This window comes from Trichomycterus rosablanca, chromosome 24, assembly GCF_030014385.1.
Source record: "Trichomycterus rosablanca isolate fTriRos1 chromosome 24, fTriRos1.hap1, whole genome shotgun sequence".
Taxonomy (NCBI): domain Eukaryota; kingdom Metazoa; phylum Chordata; class Actinopteri; order Siluriformes; family Trichomycteridae; genus Trichomycterus; species Trichomycterus rosablanca.
Genome location: NC_086011.1, coordinates 14,409,818 through 14,437,577, shown reverse-complemented (window position 1 = coordinate 14,437,577; position 27,760 = coordinate 14,409,818). Strand labels below are relative to the sequence as shown.

Below are 27,760 nucleotides of genomic sequence, written 5' to 3'. Positions count from 1 at the left end.
TAGCAGAGCTGCTTAGCATTCCGAGTGCGTGGCTGAGGCGGCGCTTCCCACCGCCTGCCAACAAAGGCCCAGGTCAGCCAGCATCTCGCAGGACTAACTCTTTCTCTTTCTTCCAAACCCTCTGTTGCCTCGTTCTTAAATATGACCAGCGTGATTTGTTCTTCTTCGTCGTCTTCTTCTTACTATTTTAATATGTAAACCTTACTGAACATTTAGGGCTGAGTGAGGATCGTGTGTGTGCACTGTCCTCCAGCTCTGAAAGTCAGTCAGACAGGATGTGAAAGCACTCGTGTGCGCTTTAAATCAATTCCCATTTTTCACTCATCAATGCCGACAAATCAGACAGTCAAGGCTAATAAAAACGTGCCTTCGGGTTAGACAGGGTATGAAAAAAAAGGTGGGGAAGGGGTTGCATGTGCAGAATGAATACATAACATACAGTACATAAGAGCAACTCTTTGAGAGAGGGGTTCTGACAAGACTTTGAAGTATGCCTGTGGGAATTTGTGCCTATTCAGTCAGGAGCATTTGTATGGCTGGGCATTGATGTTGGTCCAGAAAGCCTCAATTGATGTTCCAGTTCATTCCACAGCTGTTCAGTGAGCATCATCTATATAGAGCTTGCTTTGTGCACAGGGCCTTCCCTTAACTGTTTCCTTTGCGATTACGACCTCTGCCGGCTGATTAGAGGCGCCCGCACAGAGATGAGGAAGTGCCCTTAGGGTGTGTCTCTCCGCACGCAACGCTAGGTGGCGCCAAACTCATCAATGCGTGGGTGGCAAAAATGCATCCGGCTGCTGCCCGTGTTTCGGAGGGGATGTGGGTTAGCTTCGATCTCCTCGGTCAGGGCAGGGTTCGGCATAGACAGAGAGGAAGCACGATGCAAATTGAACAATTGGATGCGCTAAAGGGGGAGAAAAAGTCTATCTTTGTCTCCAGCAGCAGAGTAGGAATTGGGAGCAGCTACGGTAAATTGGGAGCAAAAGGAAAGAATGCATAAATAGCATTTCTAAGGCTATGGGACGCCAGTGAACCACAGTGAGAGCTATTATAAATAGTGCAAAGTTGCAACAGTTAAAAAAAATAATAATTCCCAGATGTGTCCGGCCTGCCAAAATCCAAACTTACCAAAAAAAAAAAATAATAATAATACTAAAAAAATGATTAATTAATTAATTATTGTAATAATAAATTAGGAAGACACAAAGGAACTCCAAAAAAAAAAAGAGTAAAACTGTACAAGTTAATGTAAAAATTGTATTAATTAAATTTTATTATTATTTTTATTTTAAGCTTACCACCCCTCTATTTGTTCGACATGTTCCCTGTACTACCTTTTCCACTCCTGTTTGTTAGCTTCTGCTCTGCAGGTGAACGTGCTGCAGGGAAAGATCAGTCTGCACGCTCTCTGAATGAATGTCTCTGTAGATTTAACCACAACATCGGGGTTTTGATGCAAGACTAAGCATCAGTGAGTCATTCGTCTCATTTCATAGAAATCCAGTTATGCATTTATAGTTCTTGGCATGGATACATATTTGCAGCATGTTTATAAATCAGCACTGTGCATATATAAGCAGCACACGGAATGCAAACCCAGTCGATGGGTCATGGGGTTCATGTTCTCGAGCTTTAGGGTGACTATTTCATTCATGGGGCTATTCGAACCCGCTGTTGCGTCGCATCACGGCACACCTGACACACGTGCAGATTCGTTTTACCTGTGGGGTCATGTAGGGAGAGGGTGTGCGTTTTTTTTTTTTTTTTTTTTTTTTTTTTTTTTTTCCAGAGTTCATTCTGTCAGTAAACAGATCTGACTCGGGAAGCGGATTACGTTGCTACATGTTGTGCTACATGTTGCAGTTGTGCAATATTAATAAATCCATGTTGATGAAGAGCGTGTGTTTAGCCCGGGCTGACCTCTGGGGTGCTTCGGAAAATGCTGTGTCATGATGAAGCTGACTGCTCTGCACTGCTGGGGGTAGTATTCATTTCATATTAGGCAGTGGAGTGTGAGGTGTATCTAACAGCAGCTGTTAGATTAGGTATAACGGTACATTTAGCTTACGGTTCAACTGGATTTGCAACACACAACTTAATGCTAAGCACTTTGGAGCCAGTACTTCGACCAAAATCCATTGTCAATTCTACTTTGTCAAAAGTATGTGGACACCTGACTACAACCGTGGTGGATATCCTATTCCAAAACTAAAACTTCATATTTTACTTGGTACATTTACATTTTTGGTATTTGGCAGACGCTTTATCCAAAACGACTTACATTAGAGTTACTTGCTCAAGGGCGGTGGGGTTTGAACCAGTGATCTTCTGATTACTAGTCCAGTACCTTAACCACTAGGCTACGGCTTGCCTAGAACAGCCACCGTCCTTCTAAAACGGCTTTTTAGTGAGGTCTCAATCAATGTTCCGATTCATCCTAAAGGTGTTTATAGCTTTGAGGTCAGGGCTCTGTGTGGGTCACTGAAGTTCATCCAACTTGTTAAACCATGTCTTTGTGGACATTGCTTTGTGCACAGGGGAACGGTCATGCTGAAATTGGAAATGACCTTCCTGAAACTGTTGCTACAATGTTGAAAGCTTATCTTTTATTTTGCATAATTAACTTTAAACCCATTTTAGCTATGAGTTAGGGCTGGGGCGGTATATCGCGGATATCGATATATTCGATATTACTTTTTACACGATGTTGAAAATGGCCATATTCGATATATCGAGTATGTCTAGGATACACAGGTTACCTTTTGAGAACCTTTAAAACAGAGCACAAGCGCTGTTCTCTAGAAAACGATTCTTTTCAAACGAATTATTCATTGGAATCAAATCAGGGAGCTGTGCTCTTATCTATGGTAAAGATTCATTCGTTTTGCTCACACAAACAAATCAGTTCATTTGTGAAAGAGATTCATTCGTGGTTCAACAGCTGTATGAACCAATCAGAGCTTCCAAATTCAGATTTTGGGCGTAATTTCAAGCTCTCTCTTGATTGGTCTCAGCTTTTTACCTTATAGGAGGATAAACACAGTTGGAAATGGATTTATACATTCTGGAAATATTCTGGAAACATATAAGGTGGCCTTCGAGAAGAAAAACAAGGTGATTATATCCCTAATAGAACAACACGCAGGTAAGCAGCGGTTATGATTTTATGCTGCTGTACTGTGTGGTTGATCTGGGTCGCGGCGCTGTTGTTTACCGTGCGCTTTCATTTTGTAGTGATAGCAAAGCATTATTAAATATTGAACTTTTCCAGGATTTTTTTTTATGCTCATTAATTTGAAGTAAAATTGACAGTATAAATGTGATTGTGATATTCTGCTGGTTTGTTTGATATAAATATTGTCAATATTTATACAAATAGAGCCTTGTAATAATACACAATATAAACACTAATTCTGTCAGAACTGATCAGAAACAAAAATGTTTTGTGTTTTTAATATAACTTACAGTGTTTCCTCTAGAATTTTTTTTAGCAGCGACGGCAGTACTCCAAGTTCCCCTTTTTTACGTAAAGCTTTTTCGATTCTCCCGAGCTGCAGAACCAGCACACAAGAAGTTAATCCAGCTAAACACAGGTGTCTGTGGAGCTTTTGGACTGGATTTAATGGTTATTACACACAGATGTTTTTTCGTGTCGTGGAACTTTTTTGATGTTTTATCGCTCAAGCGGAGAGCTGAGCAAATCGGCTATTTGAGGCGAGGGTCGCGGTGAGAGCGAAGCGCAAAACGATTCTCACGTGATGCACTGAAGAAAACAACAACTACGACAAACACGTCTACGTCTTCTTATCACAGATAGTTATCCGATGCTTTTGCATAAAAATGAACATCTGTAACAACAGCACAAATGCTCACACATAATCTACACACTCCGCATTACTCCACATCGCTACTCTATACTTTCTTTAAGTAACGCCCACCGTTGATGACGCGCGCTTGGTTCCCAAACACTGGTGGAAACGCGGGTTGTAAGACTGACCGTCTGTGAGTGCTTTGGGACGGGGGTAACTGCGTTTTCATGTCATTATATAAATTCTGATGGAGCGGCGGCAATAATGAGTGTGGCTGAAGCACTTCAAATCAGTAATCAGAAGGGGTGTTCTTATACTTCATATAAGCCATATAGTATATAAGAAATATTGTTAGTGTTATCAATACTGATATAAAAGTGATTCTAAAATGCGTGATAATGTATTGTAATTTTAAAGATGTAGCAAGACGTAGGACAGCCGTTTTTCTTCCAGAGCAGGTTCAGTCGTTCTTGGACTGCTGTGCTAAATTGTATGTGGTGGACTGTAGTAATTAGAAATACCATAGTAGGCGCTTGACTACTCTCTTATTTGCGTTCAACCACTTTTTAATCGTTTTACCAATATGTGTGGGCACAGTATAAGAAGTGACTCCAGTTTTTGCTGGAAATGCTGTCCACTAAATGATAAACCAAGGCTGTTGGGGTGTATTTTCATTCAGCCACAAAAGCAATAGTGAGGTTAGACACTGATGTTGCGCAATACGTCCTGGCTTGCAGTCTGTTTCATTTCTTTCCAAATGTTTCAGAGGCGATTGAGGTCGATGCTCTCTGTAGGCCAGTCAACTATTTCCTCCTGGACTTTGCTTCATGCAAACTCTATGTATGGCTTTGTATCCCACAGCATTAAGAATTCACCCTTTACTAAAACAACATCTACCCAACCAAACCCTGAAACAGCCCCAGGTACAGTCATTATTCCTCCTTCTTAAAGCTTTGTGTTGCCCTGGTGAAATAGGATTCCTTACTTAATGAATGGAATGTGCTTCCACTGGGATCAGTGAATGTTTGCTTTACATCACGCCAGTCAGTGCTGAGTGTTGTACTTGCTGGTCTTAAGAAGTTCCCATGAAATAGTTCCTCTGTTGATTTGGCTTTTTACCATTGTATGGCACCCCTTACTCAAGGGCCTGAGTCCTGAGTTTGATTCCCAGGTGGAGCGGTCTGGGTCCTCCCCGTGTCTGCATGGGTTTCCTCCGGTGCAGTATTAATCCATTTCCTCCTGAGGTCAGAAAAAAAAAAACTCTAACTGGATCTGGCCGGTGAGCCGCTATGCGCTGTTTCTATCTCTGTGCTCTCTCGTCACTCCACCCCAACTTTTTTCTCATTCATAGCCCCTCATCCCAGCTGCCACGTATGCGATCATGTTCCATTCAGTCTCAGTGCAGCAGCAGTGTTCACTTGCAGTGCGTGCACAGACGGCCTCCTATTGAATGACCTCGCACACGGCAGCTCACTGCTCTTCCCTTCACGATCGACATCTGTAACAAAGCTACACTGTGTTTGAGGTGGAAACATGGCCCTGTTTACAGCACCATAACATACTACCTGCATCATGGATGAGGTCAAGGTTGCACTTGATTCTCACCACGACTAACGTTTTTTTGCATTCACGCATACACATGCTTTTGTTTGATCTTCGTTTGAGAGAATCTAAGTCTGGTGAATCTGTTGGGCGATTTTGATCTGGAGGTGGGTGGAAAACCAAGAGGCTTTAGGGAGAAACAAATCAGATGGAATTGTGTTAGCCATTCCGCCCCATCCGCAGGCAAGCTGAAAGTTGCGATGGCATTCAAAGCAGCTGTGTCCCAAATCACACACTGTACTAAATAGTAATAGTGTATGGCTATATTGGCCCAACTTATTGTGCAATACTTGTCATATATGTCACTTTACTTGTTATAATTTAATTACTCAACTCCAACTCAAACGTAGCTTTATTAGCATGACAAAATATGGACATTCGTATTGCCAAAGCTTGGTAACATATTTCATATTTTTTTTAATAATAATAATTATTTAATAAAAATTCATTATTTAATATTATTTAATATTTAATATTAATTATAATAATAATGCAATATAATAATATTAATAATTAATAATATTAATATTATTTAATAACTATCATTCTTTTTTAATAATAATTATTATTTAATAAAAATTTCTTATTTAATATTATTAATATTATTCAATATTTAATATTAATTATAATAATAATAATGCAATATAATAATATTATTATTAATTAATAATATTAATATTATTTAAAAACTATTTCATTATTTTATTAATAATTATTATTATTTAATAAAAATTCATTATTTAATATGATTAATAATATTCAATATTTAACATTGATTATAATAATAATGCAATATCATAATATTATTATTAATGAATAATATTAATATTATTCAATAACTTTCATTCTTTTTTAATAATAATTATTATTATTTAATAAAAATTCATTATTTATTATTATCATTCAATATTTAATATTAATTATAATAATAATGCAATATAATAATATTATTATTAATTAATAATATTAATATTATTTAATAACTATTTCATTCTTTTATTAATAATTATTGTTATTATTTAATAAAAATTAATTATTTAATATTATTAATAAAATTCAATATTTAACATTAATTATAATAATAATGCAATATCATAATATTATTATTAATGAATAATATTAATATTATTTAATAACTCATTATTTTTTTATAATTGTTATTATTATTTAATAAAAATTCATAATTTATTATCATTCAATATTTAATATTAATTATAATAATAATGCAATATAATAATATTATTATTAATTAATAATATTAATATTATTTAATAACTATTTCATTCTTACTTTATATTGAAACTACACCTCCTGCACATATTCATTCATTCCTTATAACTACACTGTAGAGACTTATAAGTGTACCATGTAGTGGGATAGTGCGTAGCACAGTCAACTCACTGCAAGAAGATCCTGGATTCGATCCCCAGGTAGGGCGGTCCGGGTCCTTTCTGTGTGGAGTTTGCATGTTCTCCCCATGTCCTCGTGGGTATCCTCCGGGCGCTCCGGTTTCCTCCCACAGTCCATTCAAGTGAGGTGAATTGGAGACTAAATTGTCCAAGACTGTACTAATATAACCTTGTGAACTGATGAATCATGTGTAACGAGTGACTACCGTTCCTGTCATGAATGTAACCAAAGTGTAAAACATGACATTAAAATCCTAATAAACAAACAAACTGTGATGTAACATTGAAAGAAAATGAGTTAAATGCTGTGCTGGAATGAGAACGGGTGCAAAACAAACACCAGTAAGAGAATTCAAAATGCTAGGTCTATACCTATGCCATTTTATTACAGAACTTGGTTTGTTACCTTGTTGTGTCTTGTCAATATAATGTGTTGGTGTCTGGGGTGATTTTGCACTCAGACAGTTTTTTTTTTTTTTTATAACTCCCAGAAGTCAAGTCTACCCACTTCTCACTTAAAGCCCAAACATCTGTACAAATGTACCTTCACTGGCCTGAAAGTGGGCTAGCACTCCAGCTAAGGGGTGGTGCTAGTAAGCTATGTACCCTATCGCATACGCTGTGTCATCGGCTCAAGTTTCTCCAGCTTGTTTTCTCTTTGTGGTAAAAGTGTCAGTTTCCCATTAAATGTAATGAAATCAGAAACAAATAGATAATTAAATGTCACAAATTACCTAAACATTGCACACAAAGGGGTGTTTGGTGTTCTTACTTAACAGTTCAGGACAGACAGAGCTTTTGAACTCCTGGGACCTCATTCTGACCCCGAGACCCCAGATAAGCAACGTTTGTCCAAATAATCCGACGTCCAAATACTCATGGCATGCCGGGGTGCTAAGTGAAGCCACGATGAGCCACCAACATGGCGTAAAAGCTTTTTTGAGGCTCTCTCGCAGCTCACTCTCTCAGCCGGTTTCTCCCTCTCGGCCTCAAAGTAACTTTCTGCCGTGCTTTGAGCTCCCCCACATTCCCCTCACTTCCTTATTATCGGTAAGGGGAGGGGGGGTGTTGGAAGGCTGCCAGCAGAGATGAGACCTTCAGTGGTGAGTGTGTGTGTGTGTGAGAGAGAGTGTGAGAGAGAAAGTGTGGGAGTATGAGTCAAAGAAAGAACAAGTCACTTTGGTACAAGAGACAAAGTCTGTGTATAGATGTGTACAAGAGAAAAAGCTTTAAAGGGAGAGTGTGTGTGTGTGTGTGTGTGTGTGTGTTTGAGAGAGAGAGAGAAACGATGGTGTGAGAATGTGTGTTTGTGAATGGGTGTGAGACTGTAAGAAACAAAGCGATTCGAATATGTGAAAGACAGAGTGAATGTGTGTAAGAGATAGCTGTGTGTGTACAGTGTATATTTGTGTGTGTGTGTGTGTGTGTGTGTGTGTGTGTGTGTGTGTGTGAAAAATGCCTAGTTCACACTACATGATTTTTGTCCTGATTTTCACTCGCCGACAGGTTGCCAGCTCTGAGGCAAATCAGCGTTTACTCTGCGTTCAAAAACTGGCTCTTAATCACCATGTGTGAACTGTTCATCAACAGCCGACTCCCGGTCTGCAGTGGTCAATATCTATCAAAAGTGGTCCAAGGAAGGAACAGTGGTAAACCGGCGACAGGGTCATGGGCGGCCAAGGCTCGTTAATGCCTCACACATCCAACAGACGAGCTACTGTAGCTCAAATTGCTGAAGAAGTTAATGCTGGTGCTGATAGAAAGGTGTCAGAATACACAGAGCATCTCAGTCTGTTGTGTTTGGGGCTGCAAAAGGGGGACCAACACAATATTATTAAGGTGGGGGATGTTCACATGATGAGCATTGTGAGCTTCATTCACTTTTAAGCAAGGATGGGCCGTTTAACGAGGGTTTAAGCCTCATGATGCATGGCTAAACTGCTTTCTTCTGGCTGGGCCACCGAGCGACAAGCTCGAAAACGATCCCCAATGTTGACGCTTTATTCAAACACAGTTTTGGATCCCCAGAGCTGGGGTCATCATCTGAGACATGAGAAGATAATTAATGGAAGTGGGTCGATGAAACTTATTGGATCGATCAAAGGCCGCATTAAATCTTATCAAGGAACTCGTTGCGAATCAGTTACGAATCAGTTCAGGGCTTCGTGAAACAGTGAATCTGTTTCTCTCCGCCACATCTGTGCTTCATTTCAGACTACGTCATATAACAAGAGGTCTCATTGATACCGCTTTGAAAAAGGTCATTGGGAAACTGGGTCAAAGTTCAATCAGATTTACACTGAGCTCGAAGTAGCACATACACCGATCAGCCATAACATTAAAACCACCTGTTTGTTTCTACACACACTGTCCATTTTATTGGCTCCACATACCACATAGGAGCACTTTGTAGTTCTACAATTACTGACTGTAGACCATCTGTTTCTCTGCATGCTTTGTTAGCCCGCTTTCATGCTGTTCTTCAATGGTCAGGACCCCCACATGACCACCACAGAGCAGGTACTATTTAGGTGGTGGATCATTCTCAGCACTGCAGGGACACTGACAATGGTGGTGATGTGTTAGTGTGTGTTGTGCTGGTATGAGTGGATCAGACGTAGCAGCGCTGCTGGAGTTTTTAAATACCGTGTCCACTCACTGTCCACTCTATTAGACACTCCTACCTAGTCGGTCCACCTTGTAGATGTAAAGTCAGAGACGATCGCTCATCTGTTGCTGCTGTTTGAGTCGGTCATCTTCTAGACCTTCATCGGTGGTCGTAGGACGCTGCCCACAGGGTGCTGTCGGCTGGATATATTTCTGGCTGGTGGACTATTCTCAGTCCAGCAGGGACAGTGAGCTGTTTAAAAACTCCATCAGCATTGCTGTTTCTTATCCACTCATACCAGCACAACACACACTAACACATCACCACCATGTCTGTGGTGGTCCTGGGAGAGTCCTGACCATTGAAGAACAGGGTGAAAGCAGGCTAAAAAAGTATGTAAGTTCTACAATTACTGACTGTAGTCCATCTGTTTCTATACAAAGTGCTTCTATATGGTAAGTGGAGCTGATAAAATGGACAGTGAGTGTAGAAACAAGGAGGTGGTTTTAATTGTTATGGCTGATCGGTGTAAATCAATTGAAAATCAAGTCCGGAACAAAATAGAGTCCTCAAAGTTGAGGATTTGAACACTTTCAGAATCCACTGTGTGTGAGAGTGACACACACAGACAGAGAAAAACAGAGAGCTGAAAGCCTATAGGGTTTCTGGGAGAAGGAAGAGCGTAAACAGATCTTTGATTTCCTTGAAACCATGTGACCTGCCTGCCTCTCTCACCTCACACACACAGTCATTGTTGCTGGTTCATATCATTCACTTTCCTTCTCCTGTTTTCCTTCTCTCTTCCCACCCCACACGTCTACTGTACTCCTGACACGGATCACCTTAAGCCTGGAAACTTTCTGTCCAGCTGCAGGACTGCATTTATCTGCCACATGCTGGACTCAGCAGCTGTCTGAGTGACGTCAGCGACGAATCTGAGAACAGGAGACACGAGATACACGTCATGAAATCATGTTCGCGGACTTTGCTGTCTCATGCTCGCTGGTGTGGTTTCAACCGCGGCAGATATGAAAGTCACCGGTCAGGGTAGTGTAAACAAAACGAAAGGTCTACACAAGCTGCTCGCTTCCATAACGTACTTTTAATTAACTTTGAAACTTAAGACCAGCTTTAGGGCCCTGGGTTAAAGCCTTGTCCTCTATCACTGTCTTTAAAAAAATCACTCCATGGTACTCATGGTGTACTGGCTCATTTAGATTCCTCCCCGCTGTAGATGAGTGTATGATGCACACGGACGTATTGGCACCCAGTCTGGGGTGTGTTCCTACTCTGTGCCCAATATTTTCAGGAAAGGTAAAAAATTTACATGAAAATTAAGTTTACTTGTGTCACAGAGACTTCTCAACTGGCTAGTATGTTAGTAAGGTGGCATGTGTTGGGATCAGCAAGAGAACAGAACAGGCCTTAATGCCTGACCTCTACAGTTAAGGTTGTGATTGACCTATTAAACTGTAAGGGGAATCTTGCAGGCATGATCTAGTGCAGCGGTAAAATATGCTAGCCATTTTATCACTGCTATCACGGAAATGATTGGCTATGTCTGAGGGAGGGCGGGCCAAAAGGATTCCTCATTACTGCTGGATGGTCGATGGCGCCTGCACAGTGACCGAGAATAATAGAGAACAATGTGCGGTTGCACAAGTGTCGGAGAGTCGTAGAGGAGATAGAAGTGGGTAATTACAACTAGAATGTGGAGGAAGTGCGTAAATGAAATGATGTGACCCCGAAACACCAGGTTGCCAAGTCTTGTGCAGAGCTATTTTTGTCTGTATGCAATCTGTTTACATATTGTGTAAAAGGTATGATACCATGTGTCTGCAGAAATGGGGGGGGGGGCATATACACTTTCCACATAGGTATTTAAATGTCTGTACTAGTGATCGACCGATATGGGTTTTTTAATGGCCGATGCCGATACCGATATTTAGACGAAAGAAGTGGCCGATGGCCGATATATAAAGCCGATAATACCATTTTTTTACAACTAAAAAATACAATAATAATAATAATAATAATAATAATACAACAAAACAGAATTAATGATCTTAAATAAACATTTATTTATCACTGTATATTCTTGTTTGCTCTTTTGGCCGTTCAAAAAATTAAATAAAAAAAATAAAAACTTTAAATAAAATACAAATTATTTCAAAGGTTTCAGTGCACTTAACATACACAAGCAGATAGCAGTATCTTTTTGTTTTTAAGAATGAACAAACATGCTTAAACCTCCAGGCTGGAGGATTACAATCCTTGTTCTTGTGCATTCACTGATGTCTGCCTGGAGAGTGGCAAAATGGACACACGGGGCGCTCTAACAACAGCCAGACCAATGACTGTATACAGTCACTGAGCTGACGGAGGCAATGTTTAAATATCGGCCTTGTGCGCACATATATCGGCCGATGCCGATTATCTAAAAAATGCCAAAAATCGGCCCGATTAATCGGTCGATCACTAGTCTGTACACTCTAGGTAAGCATGTGTGTGCCCATGTTGTATTTTGGTTTTCTTTAGCTCTGTATTATGAACAAGCTTATAAGAGTAATTGGTAACACTGTGTAATGACCTTGCTCCAGACTTTCCTTAACCCCACTCACTCCAGAATCCCAAGGGTGCCACTGTCATTGGAAGACCGGATATTTCCTGCCCAACCTGGAGTGACTGCGATCTATAGCGTAAGTGGCTGCACCAACATTTTGTTTATCACCACGTACCTCAAAAGCTTCTGATACAGTGTCTCGAAAAGAGAATAAGATAAGATAAGATAACACTTTATTGATCCCGAAGGAAATTTCAGTGTCGCAGTACTTTACAAATTACACAATTACAAGTTACAATTTACAAATTACACAAGGGAAGACAGACAAAAAACACCACAATTAAACACAACAGGGCATAGGCAAAAAGAAAGGATATTTACACCCCTAAATTATGTTCAGAAAATATTCATAATACATTACAATACAAGAAATGGTAAAAAAAAAATCAAGAATATGCTCTGATCTAATGTATGTTCAGTTTGTTTTAAGTCAACACACGAGAGAATTTGTGGAACATCTGTTTTTATTGACTTCACAAGGCCTGTTTCTTTGTGAGGTCTGTTAAAATGGTTGAAGCCATCCACAGGAAAAAAAAATACAACCATGACAAAGAAGGTTCAAAACAAGTCAAGGAACTAATAATAGACAAGTGCAGATCTGTAATAGGATACAAGACCATGTAAAAACAACTGAACGAGGAAGAAATGTGAAGTTACACCAACACTGCCTAGGTAACTTAGCTTCTCTAAACAACAAACTAAAGGGCCCTAGTAGGGGCTTTAGGGGTGTAAACATGCCTCATTATTTTACGAGTGTTGTGGGCATCAAATTCTTAATTTTATTACATTTACAATATACAATCCAGTTAGTCAGTAAAAGCTTTGTTTACGTATCAAAATATGATCATATCAAGGTAAGTCATAGCTATTAAATGTCATATTATGTTTTTCTTTTACCACTATTGTGTTTGGTCCTGTCCTTTTAGGTCCAATAATGCCCCAAATAAATAAGGTTTATTTATTTGTCTATTTATTTTACAGTTTTTTGTCTGCACTGTTTATATTTTATCAGGTTTTCAAATACATTGTATCAAAACTCAGCTCTGCCACCCGGCAGCATGAACAACGATTGGCTGTTGTCCATAGGGTTAGGGGCAAGCCGGATCATGGGTCCTCATAACTGGTGCAATTATGACCCTTGCTGGCTGATTGATGGCGCCTGCACGGGGCTGAGGAATAATGCTGATCAGGGTGTGGCTCTCCGTGCACAGTGATGATCGGTATATATGAACTCGACTCGTGCAGGTGAAAAATGCAGTCTGTACTGAGCACGTGTCGGAGGGGGCGTGTGTCAGTTGAGAAGCGTCCTCAGTCAGCAGTGGAGGATGCAATCAGGGTAATTGGACACGACTAGATTAGGGGAGAAAATTGGGGCAAAAAAAGAAAGAAATATATTTTATTGTTTGTCTTTCCTGGAGAGATGTGGTTTTGTTTCAAAATGTACTTGTGTATGACAGGTCCCGAGGCTCCCCGCTTCCCCCTACCAAGGACACGATCTGAGCAAAGGCCTCGCCCCCTCATCCGCTCTGTCTCAGGTAGCAGCACCTCCAGCACCCACCTACCGGTACCTAAAAGGCTGGGAGCCAGGAGGACCAGTGAGTATTTATCTATGAGGGATTTCAGTCATTGTAGCAAGAATTGTCTTTTAAACCAGTTGGAAGTTGGAGACCCTTGCCCATTCATCTAATCTAATTTTTCTCTCATTTTCCATATTTAATCATTTTAAATATTATAATGCCTATCATGCAATGTAAAAAAAATCGTACATTATTGCCAGATCACTTGCCTTTACAGCCTTTACATTTACTGTGGTTCATGTGCTTACATGCAGCCACTTAACTGAGTTCACGCTCTGTGGGATTGTGGTTTTGTGGGATTGCAAAGCTGGTCTTAAACCACTCGTCCCAAAGCTCTGTGAATTAGCTTCACGAAACGCTGTCAGGCTAATTATAGTATCTTAATAATAATCGTTCTACTGTGATAAACCTGCCACCAGTCCACTCATAAGGCATTAGTGATAATCTGATGTTGATGGGAGACAGAATTATAGCCGTGGGTCAGTTTCTTCAGCCATTATGAACAACACACACACACAAAGAGGAAGAAGTCATAAACCACCTGACGATTTGACTCTATTTAATACAGGGTCCCATGAACTGATTATTTAATAGAGGATTTTTTCAATTCTATTCTTATTGAATATTTTGCTAATAATTTTCCACACACCCAGGTGGCGTAGTGGGATAATCCACCAGCACACCACCATTGAGATTCTGAGCTCCTGGTCGACTGGGGGCCCTCTAGCAGGCACAATTGGCTAATGTCTGCTGGGTTAAAAAGACTAGAGAACTAGAGACTTCAGTGCTGTGTAAGGTCCTTGGTTGCCCAGGGCACCTGAACAGAAGTGGAGGAGCACGGAGATCGGGCGTGGCTCTCTATACAAATCCACCAAAGTATGGGTGAATAAGAAGGAATTGGTGGACTGCGCACACTTTAGAGTGAGTGTGTGTCAGGCAAATATACACCCTCCTTGGATGCCGTCGGGGTCCCCAGCAGTGGATTGGCTACACTAAATTGGGAACATGTTGAATAATGGTCCAGTATCTAGTTTGTTTCATCAAGGCCCTAAAACAGCTATACTTTGTAATGTAATTATTTTTGTCATTTTGTCATTGATTCTGCATATTTCTCTGGTGTAATTCTGATTCAGAAACAACACTAATGCTAGTAGTTCTTATATTTACAGAATAAAAGAAGTGTGCTGTGTCCCAAATTTTTTCTGAGACCCCCTTAACACGGGTTATGATCTTGTTTTTACACTTTCAGCATAAATATCTTGGTATTTTCTAATTTTGGTTGATGTAGTGGGTGTACTTCTGGTGAACTGGCGGTGGAAGCTTCCTCAGCTGGGTTTGCTTCAGCGGACCTGCATCAACTGAATCTGAATCGTTTGACCTGTGCACTTTTATAATGGGCAAATCAAATGTGTCCCTTCTCAAAGACTCAATGTAGGCTGAAGTTGTTTAAAATAGATTTATATGACTTCCCAACAGATCTCTGCCACCGGCAGGCTGGGCGCCTATGCGAACAATGATCGACTCGTTCTCAGTGTGGGTGCCGGAGGGGATTCCTCATAACTGATGCAATTATGACCTCTGCTGGCTAATTGATGGTGTCTGGATCAGACACAGGGAATAATGGGATCAGGGTGTGACTCTCCGTACACAATACTGCACACGTGTCGGAGGGGGTGGGTGTCAGTACAGAGAAAGCATAATGCAATCAGGTAATTGGACACGACCAGATTGGTAGTAAACTAAGGGGGAAAATGCAAAAAAAAAAATCTAAACTAGGTGCCAGGTGGCACAGCGCGATATTCAGCTAGCACATCAGCACTGAGATTCTAAACACCCCCAACTGAATCTCAAATCTGCTACCGGTCGGCTGGGTGTCATCTAGCGGGTATAATGCATAGTGTCCGCAGCAGACAAAATCGGCCACCGAGTCTGCTAGGTAGGAAAAGACCAGACTAACGAAGTGGGTGGGGTCTTCAAACGCTGTGCAAGGACCTTGGTTAGCAGACCGAGGCGCATGTGCAGAACTGGATGAGCCTCATGCATGAGGCATGGGCAAAAAAGAAGCAGTTAAGCAGTTAAGTCTTCTGCTGCAATCAGGATCTCCAGCAGCAGAAGACTAAATGAGACCTCCCTCTAGCTCACTGTGGCCCCCTGGTTGAGAACCACTGCCCTAATGTGCACTTTACCAATGTAGTGAATTTAAAACACAGTGCATGTTGATTGGCTCCTAGTCCTTCTCATGTAAACATGCATTTACCCAGTACAACATATGTACAGAACTGACCTTCTGCTAGATTCTTGCCATGATTTTTACCAGTGGTGTCTTTAATCTTCCTGACAACCTTAAATACAGAATGTTTGGAGATCTGTGGAGCCTGTTTTATGTAGGGTTTTTTTTTCCTTTAATGATGGTTATCTTTGTGTTTTCTTGTGTGTGTGTTTGTGTGTCCTCTGTCGTCATCTGGCTGTAATTGTCCAGTCTCTTTACAACCCGACACAAAATGCAGCCTCTGCTTCCCTTATATACTCTCCACAGACACAAGCAGTAAATGTACAGCCTGCTCGACCGGTAAGAAGAATTCATTACACTGCTGTCATGTTCTTATTGTGGAAGATGTAGCAGGACCCATGTCCTTTATTAATGGATATTAAGTTATTATGTTCTTATGTTCAAATTACACCGATCAGCCATAACATTAAAACCACCTTCTTCTTTCTACACACATTGTCCATTATATCAGCTCCACTTACCATATAGAAGCACTTTGTAGTTCTACAATTACTGACTGTAGTCCGTCTGTTTCTCTGCATGCTTTGTTACCCCCCTTTCATGCTGTTCTTCAATGGTCAGGACTCTCCCAGGACCACCACAGAGCAGGTATTATTTAGGTGGTGGATCATTCTCAGCACTGCAGTGACACTGACATGGTGGTGGTGTGTTAGTGTGTGTTGTGCTGGTATGAGTGGATCAGACACAGCAGCGCTGCTGGAGTTTTTAAACACCTCACTGTCACTGCCGGACTGAGAATAGTCCAGCAACTGATGAAGGTCTAGAAGATGACCAACTCAAACAGCAGCAATAGATGAGCGATCGTCTCTGACTTTACATCTACAAGGTGGACCAAGTAGGTAGGAGTGTCTAATAGAGTGGACAGTGAGTGGACACGATATTTAAAACCTCCAGCAGCGCTGCTGTGTCTGATCCACTCATACCAGCACAACACACACTAACACACCACCACCATGTCAGTGTCACTGCAGTGCTAAGAATGATCCACCACCTAAATAATACCTGCTCTGTAGTGGTCCTGGAGGGGTCCTGACCAATAAAGGACCGGGTGAAAGCAGGGTAAAAAAGTATGTAGAGAAGCAGATGGACTACAGTCAGTAATTGTAGAACTACAAAGTGCTTCTATATGGTAGGCGGAGCTGATAAAATGGACAGGTGGTTTAAATGTTATGGCTGATCAGTGTACATTTATTGATATATGTTATATTTTGTTATATGATCTTTATAAATTCCAGCACTGGACTCAGGAAAAGGAATTCTTTATCTTTTTTTTGACATGTTTCAACCCCCCAGATCTGGCGTTTATTTTAGAAACAGTTTCAGTTGTGTGGAATCAGCTGCTATTCTCACTGCCGTCACGTTCAAACCACATCAAAGCCATGCTGAGATCTACTAGGCCGACCGTCTGCTCATTTGACAAAAGACTCAAAAGTGCTCATGGGAGGAAACACAAACGCTCCCCCCCCCCCCCCCCCCTCCCTTTCACTGTTGTTCTGATGGTTAAATGACAGCTAGGCTGGCCGGACGTCATTTTAAATTCTTTTAGGAACTAATAATGCACTCGGCTGGGATTTCTAACCTGTCTAAAAGGTCCGGCATTTGGGTCTTTCTTTAATGTTATGGTCATCCTATTACAGTACTTTTTGCCTATAAGATGTTTATTTAATATACATTAAAGAAATATACAAAGAGAAGTGGACTATAAATGCTATAAATGTATTTGCCTCCACCCGATTTCTTCTATTTTTGCTCATTTGTCATGTTTTAGATCTTCCAGTTGTAATTGGCAACTGAGAGATGAGCCTTTGTGTTCTTTTGTGGTTTACAGCTGTGGTTTGTGCCTTGCAACTCTCACATGGATGCCATTTTTTGCCCAGTGCCTTTCTTATAGCGGAATTGTGTACATTACACTTCAGTGCGGCAAGTGAGCCCTGCAGTTCTTTAGATGTTAGATGTCTAAGCTCTTTAATGACCTCCTGGATCAGACATGTTGGTGAGAAGTTGCGGCACTGTTTTAGGTTTTCTCCATTTGTGGAAAATGGCTCCGACTGTGGTTTGTTGGAGTCCCAGAGCCTTATAAATGGCTTTGTGATCCTTTCCAAACCGGTAGATTTTAATGGTTTGGTTTTGTCGATGTAGTTAAATCTGTTCAGATCATGTACTGCATTTTGAGACCTTCTAGCTTGCTTCACATTGCAGCACAGATTCTGTTTAATTAATGTTTAGATTCAACAGGTCTGGCAGTAATGCCTGAATGTGGCTAATTAAACTGAACCCAGTTGTCAATAGGACCAGGTAGCCACCATCTGATCTCGGACCAGCCATGAAAGCATACACCGCAGAAGCCTGGCAAAAAGTATGGGACAAAAAAAAAACAATGGAAACAAATCATTTATACAAGATGCTGTATAGGACACACCAAACTTACTCATAACTACCTGCTAAAGGGGTTCCAGGCCCCCACTTGCCCCCTCTTGGAGCAAGAACCTCTGTTAAACACATTTTCTATTCATGCCAAAAAATAAATAACATCAGAACAAAATTTTACAATACAAACAACTACAAAGAAATCTTTATCTCAGAAACCTTTATCCCAAAAAACTGCTTAAATTTTTAGAAGCAGTAGGACTTAAAAACACTACACAAAATATGAAAAAAATCAGTTGACATTGACAATGACATTTTCGGCATTTAGCAGACACCTTTATCCAAAGCGACTTACAGTAATTTTACAGTTTAAGCAATTGAGGGTTAAGGGCCTTGCTCAAGGGCCCAACAGCAGCAACCTGGCAGTGGTGGGGCTTGAACCAGCGACCTTCTGACTACAAGTCCGGTACCTTAACCACTAGGCTACAACTGCCAGTTAAACTCTACACCCTCACAGTTACTCAAACACCATAATCCATATAAAGTCTTTTCATGAATTCCTATAAAGAAACATATCGACCTCTCTTGATGCATGCTCAGTAATCCAGGTACACTAATCCACAAAGTTGAATCAGTTCATCTGGACACAAGTTTGTTGCAGAGATACGTTTCATCACTCATCCAAGTGACTTCTTCATTCTGAGCTGGTGGTGAATAACCCCGACCTTATATGCAGCCGATTTGCATAACGACCGATCACCGCCCACTGCATAACAATGGAACCGGTGATCAGGTCCATATGCAATTCACAATGAGCATTAATTACAATGGCCATGTGTGTCTTTCACACATGATTGGGGTATAGCTCCTATTACGGCGTTGTAAGATGGTGATAGATGTACTCTCAGGCCTCCTCCTCGGTTCAGGGATGGTCGTTCCCTCTTCACATAGATGGCCTCTTTGACTCCCTGTTCAAACCAGCGTTCCTCCTTGTCAACGATCTGCACATCTTCATCATTAATCACATATCGACCCCAACTTTGACTTTAAAGATGGAACCTTTTATTTAGCCATGAAAATAGCCATTGCAGCTGACATGGCATTAAGGATTGTGCAAGAACATAGGACCAGGTAGAAAAGATTGGGAAAGGGGGCAAATATTTTTACACCAGGTAACTTACTGACCTTTTGTTCGACTAACTGAAAAGACTTTTGAATTGTTCTGGTAAAAAAAAATGTCCACTGTCTCACTCTAACCTCTTGTTTTTCTCTTTATTTCTCTTCTTATCAGTTTGTAACGGGACCTCGACCCACCCACCACCAGGTAACGTCCCCCTTACATTTTCCTATTCTGTACTGATAATGCTGTTGCTGTTATTGCAATAAGTCTTTCTTGGGGTTGGAATGCCAAGTGTGTCTGCCTGACATGGAGATGCTCTCCCAGGAGTTTTAACAAGCAAGTTATAATAGTGTATGTCCACATTAGCTTGGTATCACTGGGATCTGGGGTGTGATTGGCTATGTCTGAGGGTACTATGTCTGGGGGTGCTTAGCACATGTTTGTTTGTTTATCAGGATTTTAACGTCATGTTGCTTAGCACATGTATGTTGGGATTTTAATATTTTCGCAACTTCTCAAACTCACATGTTCGAATCGTCATTAAATGATTGGATGATGTATGGCAGATATAATCTGCCTCTGCTAGAAATATTATGAAAAAATGAGTGGTACAGAGCGGGGTTTTATTAGACCATGAAGGTAGCTTGGGGCTGGTCCATTTTTGGCTTTGTAGGTGAGCATCAGTGTTTTAAACTGACTGCAGGCAGCTACAGGAAGCCAGAGAAGAGAACACAGCAGTGGGGTGATGTGGCAGTGTTTAGGCTGGATAAAAACCAGATGGGCAGCTGCATTTTGAATACAGTGGTACCTTGTAACTCGACGTCCCCAAACTTTTGAAACTTGACGCCCTTCATCAAGAAATGTGTACCCTTGAACTCGACGTGTGTGCGACTGTCGCTTCGTTCAGCGCTTGGCTTGAGCGGTGCAGTAAAAGTGCAAATATGAGACGAATCTGCATTTGTGTGGAATAAATGTCAATTTGCCTCCTGTTTCACTTTTAAACTTGTGTTATAGCTCGAGGTGCTGAAAAATGGTAAGAATCAGCTTTATACATCCTTATGGGAAAAATACCTTAACTCATTGCCTTTAAAACTCGTCGCCACTCCCAGAACCAATTGACGTCGAGTATCAAGGTACCACAGATATAGTATGATTGGAATTTAATTGGGCAGCCATATTGAGTTCTGTAAACCTTCTATATCTGAGCGTATTTTGTTGCGGCACTGATACCCTCTCCAAACAACATCGACTCAGTCCGGCCGTTTCAGCGCGCACCCAGGTTCACTGCTACGGAGCTCCGTTTACACATTCCGTCCGGGCGGGCGTCCAATTGGCCGCGGATTAGAAACCAGAGCGAACCGGAACCTTCCAGGCACAGATTAATCTGTCTTTTGCACCTTCAAACTGCCTGGCTATTTACAGTTCTGACAGGCCGTAAATAACAAAGTGCCAGCGTGGTGGCACCACACGGCGAGGGCCGCTGGCACGGAAGTGTGTGTGTGTGTGTGTGTTAGGTCAGATGGAAGAGGAACAATGCAGCGTTCACATGCAGAAACACAAACCACTCTTGGAGGAAATGCAACGGGGCCTGACGTCCATGGCTGGCATTTTTTTTTTCCCCTCTGTGGAACACGATTGCTTTCAGTTTCTTTTTCAATCAGCTACATAAACACACACACACACACACACACACACACACGTTCTCCATGTCTGATTAGACCAGTGGGGTTTTCATTGTGACACGTTTCCTAATCTCGGAAAGCAATCCGACTGCACAGAAGGATGTTAATGATTATCGCTTATGTAACATTCTCCAGAGAACCCCCCCCCCCCCACACACACACACTCTTTCACAACTGTTCTGCTCATGCTGACCGTAACTTAATCATGCACTCACAACAAGTTCGCACTTCCCATCAATAGAATCCAAACAGACCGCAATCTACAATTTGCAGCACAGTTTTGTTGACCTTCACACAGATCTAAAGAGATATCCGAGAGCTGGCTTGCCTCTTCTGAGGTCTCTCTTTCTTTTCGGGAAGGTTAGTTGAGGGTTTGACCGAACTGACGTTTTCACCAGAACACCGGAGCGTGTTCCTGCCTGTCTCCGTCAACACGGCGGCTTACAGGACTCGGGACGAGAAGGGGGCGGATGAGGTGGTCTCTCTGTCAATAATACATACACATGCTGGGGGATAGAGGCTGGCTGCTATGAGATGTCAGTCAAAAGAATAGAAATGTAGGAGCCGTGGAGTTTAGTGAGGTGCATGTCTGGTTAGAGGTTACTGAAATGCTGGATCAGGATCAGACCAGATTTAACAATTTTGTGATGTAGAGCTGTACCTTGTAACTCGACGTCCCATGAACTCAAAATCTTTGAAACTCGACACCCTTTGTTGATACATTTTTACCCCTTAAACTTAACGTTTCCTTTAAACTCGATGTTTCCCTTAGACTCGACGTTTCCCTTAGACTCGACGTTTCCCTTAGACTCAACGTTACCCTTAGACTCGACGGTTCCCTTAAACTCGACTTTACCCTTAGACTCGACGTTACTCTTAGACTCGACGTTTCCCTTAGACTCGACTTAACCCTTAGACTCGACGTTTCCCTTAAACTCGACGTTTCCCTTAAACTCGACGTTTCCCTTAGACTCGACGTAACCCTTAGACTCGACGTTACTCTTAGACTCGACGTTACTCTTAGACTCGACTTAACCCTTAGACTCGACTTAACCCTTAGACTCGACTTAACCCTTAGACTCGACGTTTCCCTTAAACTCGACGTTTCCCTTAGACTCGACGTTACTCTTAGACTCGACGTTACCCTTAGACTCGACGTTTCCCTTAGACTCGAATTAACCCTTAGACTCTACGTTACCCTTAGACTCGACGTTTCCCTTAGACTCAATGTTTCCTTTAAACTTGATGTTACCCTTAGACTCGAATTAACCCTTAGACTCGATGTTTCCCTTACTCAACGTTTCCTTTAAACTCGACATTACCCTTAGACTCGACTTTAACCCTTAGACTCGAATTAACCCTTAGACTCAACGTTACCCTTAGACTCGACGTTACCCTTAGACTCGACTTAACCCTTAGACTCGACTTTACCCTTAGACTCAACGTTTCCTTTAAACTCGACATTACCCTTAGACTCGACTTAACCCTTAGACTCGACTTAACCCGTAGACTCAAATTAACCCGTAGACTCGACGTTTCCCTTAGACTCGACGTTTCCCTTAGACTCGACTTAACCCTTAGACTCGACTTAACCCTTAGACTCGACGTTTCCCTTAGACTCGACTTAACCCTAGACGTTACCCTTCGACTCGACGTTTCCCTTAGACTCAATGTTTCCTTTAAACTCGACATTACCCTTAGATATGACTTTACCCTTAGACTCGGCGTTTCCCTTAGACTCGACTTAACCTTTCGACTCGACGTTTCCCTTGGACTCGACGTTACCCTTGGACTCGACGTTTTCTTTAAACTCGACATTACCCTTAGACTCATTAAAACATTAAAACTTGAACTGATTAATCTTGTGTAACCAGTAACTAGTTTTCCTGTCATCAATGTAACCTGTCATCATGTGTGTAAAACATGACGTTTAAATCCTAATACAATAAAAATAAATATTCCTACTTTCCCGACGTTTGTGGACGTTTCTGTATTAAAAACATCAGCAGAGTACAACAGGACAACATGATAAGCCTTAAATAAGATATGGAAACGTCCTCAAATTGATATGAATAAATAAGCTTGTTGTTATTTCCATTAGGAATCATATTTGTTGTTAGAACAATGCAAATCGCAGAGACAGGATTTTATGTGTTTTTAACAATAGATTTTAATCCTTCAGGGCATTTGTATGCAAAACATGAGCACAGCGTCTCCTTTAGGAAACTGCAGGTGCTCGCGGTAGACAAGCGGACGAATAATTCTTCGCTCTGAACTCCAGCTTTCCTGTTGACGTTCACTGTGAGTCATGGCCGGTAGAAATCTCTGGCTTCCCCACGTTCACCTCCAGACTGACTGAAGAGTGGAATTCGCCCCTGGCTTAGGTCTCGTATTTGTTGGCACCAATGAGTCATACTTCAGTATTGAAGAAGAAGAAGAACATTTATTGTTGTTGTTATAGTTGCGTACAATGAAATTTAATGTGACGCTCTCCAAAACAGATAAAAGAAGAAAACGTATTAACATAACATCTGGATATTTACAATGGATGAACCAGTACAGCTGTGTGGATTGTAAAAGTGTGGATTGCAAAAATAAATGAAATAAATGATGGGAATGTGTGTATAATGTGACTGTGCGCAGATTTGGAAACAGTACAGTACATTCTAAGAAAAGTCTGTAAAGCTACATGTTCTGTGGGGGTCCTGACCATTGAAGAACAGGGTGAAAGCAGGCTAAAGTATATAGAGAAACAGATGGACTACAGTCAGTATTTGTAGAACTTCAAAGTGCTGCTATATAGTAAGTGGAGCTGATAACTATGTCCATTTTATCAGCTCCACTTACCCACATAGAAGCACTTTGTAGTTCTACGAGTTTGTCTGCCCCCTTTCATGCTGTTCTTCAGTGGTCAGGATCCCCACAGGACCACCACACAGTAGGTATTATTTGGGTGGTGGGTCATTCTCAGCACTGCAGTAACACTGACATGGTGGTGGTGTGTTAGTGTGTGTTGTGCTGGTATGAGTGGATCAGACACAGCAGCGCTGCTGAAGTTTTTAAACACCTCACTGGTCACTGCTGGACTGAGAATAGTCCACCAACCAAAAATATCCAGCCAACAGCGCCCCGTGGGCAGCGTCCTGTGACCACTGATGAAGGTCTAGAAGACGACCGACTCAAACAGCAGCAATAGATGAGCGATCGTCTCTGACTTTACATCTACAAGGTGGACCAACTACGTAGGAGTGTCTAATAGAGTGGACAGTGAGTGGACACGGTATTTTAAAACCTCCAGCAGCACTGCTACGTCTGATCCACTCATACCAGCACAACACACACTAACACACCACCATCGTCAGTGTCACTGCAGTGCTGAGAATGATTGTGAAGGATTAACTGTGTTGAATTGTTTGTGTGGTTTAGTCACAATGTGTCTGTTTTACGATGTATGTAGATCTGACTACATTTTACGAGTAATTAATCCAAAAATGCAAATCATTCCGAAGGAAGGGTGATTAAAAATTGCTTTAGTATTTATACAACCACATCTTTTCTCCCACCCATTCCATTATCAAGTGTATTTGCATTTAAATGCTTTTTCTGAACAACAGCCAAACATGCTATTAAATTCACTATTAACACCAAGAAACCTTGAGTCTGTTGTTTCTTCTATAGCCGTTTTAATTAACGCTCCTCTGTCTCTCTCCTCCACGCTCAAGTTCCTGTCTAGAGCTCAGATGCAGACGCCTCGACCCGCTCTCCCCACCGGCACCGCTTCACTACGACCCAGCTCTCAGACCCCCACCGCTACCGCCGTGTATCCCCATAACCCGACTCTTATGATGACCATGACTCCCATGGCCTTTCCCTCTGCACAAACAGCCCAGTACTACATCCCTCAGGTATCTATACTGCACTCAGTCCACTTTTACCACTTACTGACCTGAATACTTGTGTAATAATTTTTATTTATTTACTGCCAGTTATAACTTTTAGTTCATTTAAATCTGTGTTTGTATGATTTGTGTAAATCCTATTTATTTAAAGTATCCTCCAGACCACCCAAGAAGGATGGGCCCTCTCAAGAGTCTGGTTCCTCTCTAGGTTCCTTCCCATAATTTTCAGGGAGTTTTTCCTTGCCACAGTCGCCCTCGGCTTGCTCAACAGGGGTTTTTGTATCTGTTGGTCCTGGATTTTGTAAAGTTGCTTTGAGACAATGTCTATTGTAAAAAGCGCTATGTAAATAAGGTTGACTTGACTTGACTTAATAATATGATTTCATACAGGCGTCCAGTTTTTACCCAATTGCGTCATCCTTCCTCTCTACTGGTGCTGACCCCTGCCCCGATTGAGGAGAGCGAACTGACACACGCCCCCTCCGACACATGCGCAGTAGCCGACTGCATTTTGTCACCGGCACGATTCGAGTTCATATGCGGATCAGCTTTGTGCACGGAGGGCCACACCCTGATTAACGCATTATCCCTCAACTCCGTGCAGACGCCATCGATCAGCCAGCAGAGGTCGTAATCGCACCAGTTATGAGGTCCCTATCTGGCTATTCCCTCCCTGTATGAACAACAGCCAAACGTTGTTCATATAGCCGCTTAGCCCAGCCCAGCTGGATGGCAGAGCTGAGTTTCGAATTGACGAGTTCGAAATGTCAGCTCTGGTGTGCTAGCTTGTTTTACCACTGCGCCACCTGAGCGGCAGCATCTGTGTTCTTTTATTTGTATTTTTTTATGCTTTTTCTCCTTTTTAGCGCGTCCAGTTGCCCGATTGCGTCATGCTTCCTCTCCACCAATGCCGATCCACGCTCTAATTGAGGAGAACGAAGCTAACCCACGCCCCCTCGAAACGTGGGCAGCATGCCGTATGCATTGGCGAGTGCAGTGCAGCTCAGCGTTGTGTACGGAGAGACACACCCTGAGAGCACTCTTTTCCCATCTCTGTGCAGGCGCCATCAATCAGCCAGCAGAGGTCGTAATTGCACCAGTCATGAGAGAGAGACCCCATCCGGCTTAGTCCCGCCCATATCTGAACAACAGGCCAATCGTTGTTCATGTGGCTGCTCAGCCTTAGCCGGCTGGCAGAGCCGAGATTCGATACGATGTATTCGAGATCCCAGCTCTGATTCCAGCGTGTGTTTTTACCGCTGCGCCACCTGAGCGGCAGCTTCTGTGTTTTTTAATGGGATTTTTTCAGTTGTTGATGGTGCTGCTGCTGTTTGCAAAATTTGATTAGAGATAATGTAGGCCCTACCTCATTGATGGCTGTAATATGAGCCTTGTAATATGTAATTAGCTATAAAATTCTAAACTTTAAGTTTGTGTTCAGCGATTTAACGTTTTTTTATTCGTGTAGCGTTCAAGTGTCTCATGTTTACAGGTTAATTTGCACTGTAGGTGGTCCTAGCAATCCTACGGCAATTTAGTTAGCAATCGCTTAGTCAAAATATCCAAGATGTCGAAGTCTATAGTAGCTAAAAACACGGCTCAGGTAACACACAGAGTTTGGAAAACCTCCAACCAATTCTGTGGACGCATGGGGGGTCAGTAGGGTTTAGTGGGGCCCTAGAAATAATTTAAGCTTCTACAAACAAAGTGTGTACGATGATTTGTTAGGTGGCCCTAACCTGTATTCTAATATCTGTATTTTCAGTATCGTCAGAGTCCTTCCTTTGTCGGACCCCCGCAGCAGTTCACTGTCCCACCACCTGCCACTGGAACCTTCTTTCCAGGCCCAGGTCCGGGAGAATACCCAGCACCCTACGGTCAGTGCAAAAGCCATTCTTTAGTGGGAATTACACTCATCAAGCACTTTGTCAGATACATACATTCATTGATTCATTGATTATTTTATTATTAAGGTACACCTACTATGTAGAGCAAGTTCATGGGTATACAATAACTGACCTTAGTCCATGTGTTGCTTTGTACCTTATACCTTTATATAGAGATGTACCGATCGGGGTTTTTGGCACCGATTCCGATCTCCGATCTCCTTTCAGGGATATCGGCCGATAGCCGATTCCGATGGGGGGGGGGGGTGTTGCAAATTTAGCAGTAAATAAAGTACATCAAACAATTATTTTTTTACTCACAGGAGACATATTTCATTAGTCTAACTGACCACACACACACGCAGGTTTAATGTTATCCAGTTTAGTCTGAAAAAACCTTAAAAAGAGCCTCACAGTGAAGATAAACCGGAGCAGTGCGTGTGCGTGTTTGTGCCTTTAAGAGAAATGATCTGTTCACTGTATCGCTTAAAGTGATTCACGAGTCGGTTCATTTTATGCGCAGCGTAAGTTTCTCTTCTCAGTTATCTCTCCGTGTTTACTGTTATTAATTAATGTCGTGGTTTTAAATAAACACCAACTAATACAGAACATTCTGTGTGACTCTCTTACATTAAAAAGCTTCATTAAACTGCTATTACCACAGATCTGTAACCAAGTCAGACGTTGAGTCATTTGGTAATGAATAAACTTTTGCCTCTGATTGGCTCTGTAACGTCTTCTGTTCTCATCTAGTACATCACAAGCAAGAACCGCTTACGATTTACCAAAGTGAACCAGGAGTTTATATAACGTGCTGATAGAATCGACTCAGATGTGACCGGGTTGAATTATCTTTTTAAAGTAAATATTACAATCAGCAAAATTACA

General features: G+C 41.6%; 1 protein-coding gene across 2 annotated transcripts in view; it reads left to right on the top strand.

Annotated features, from left to right (window-relative positions):
- The window catches only part of eif4g3a (eukaryotic translation initiation factor 4 gamma, 3a), a 77,041-nt gene that overhangs the window by 10,772 nt on the left and 38,509 nt on the right, over positions 1-27,760 (top strand). For both annotated transcript variants that reach the window (XM_062987092.1, XM_062987091.1), the window contains exons 2-7: positions 12,055-12,127; positions 13,509-13,646; positions 16,108-16,197; positions 19,577-19,609; positions 24,810-24,992; positions 26,752-26,863. In XM_062987092.1, coding sequence (XP_062843162.1) covers positions 12,055-12,127; positions 13,509-13,646; positions 16,108-16,197; positions 19,577-19,609; positions 24,810-24,992; positions 26,752-26,863 — 629 coding nt within the window. The remainder of the gene's footprint in view (positions 1-12,054; positions 12,128-13,508; positions 13,647-16,107; positions 16,198-19,576; positions 19,610-24,809; positions 24,993-26,751; positions 26,864-27,760) is intronic.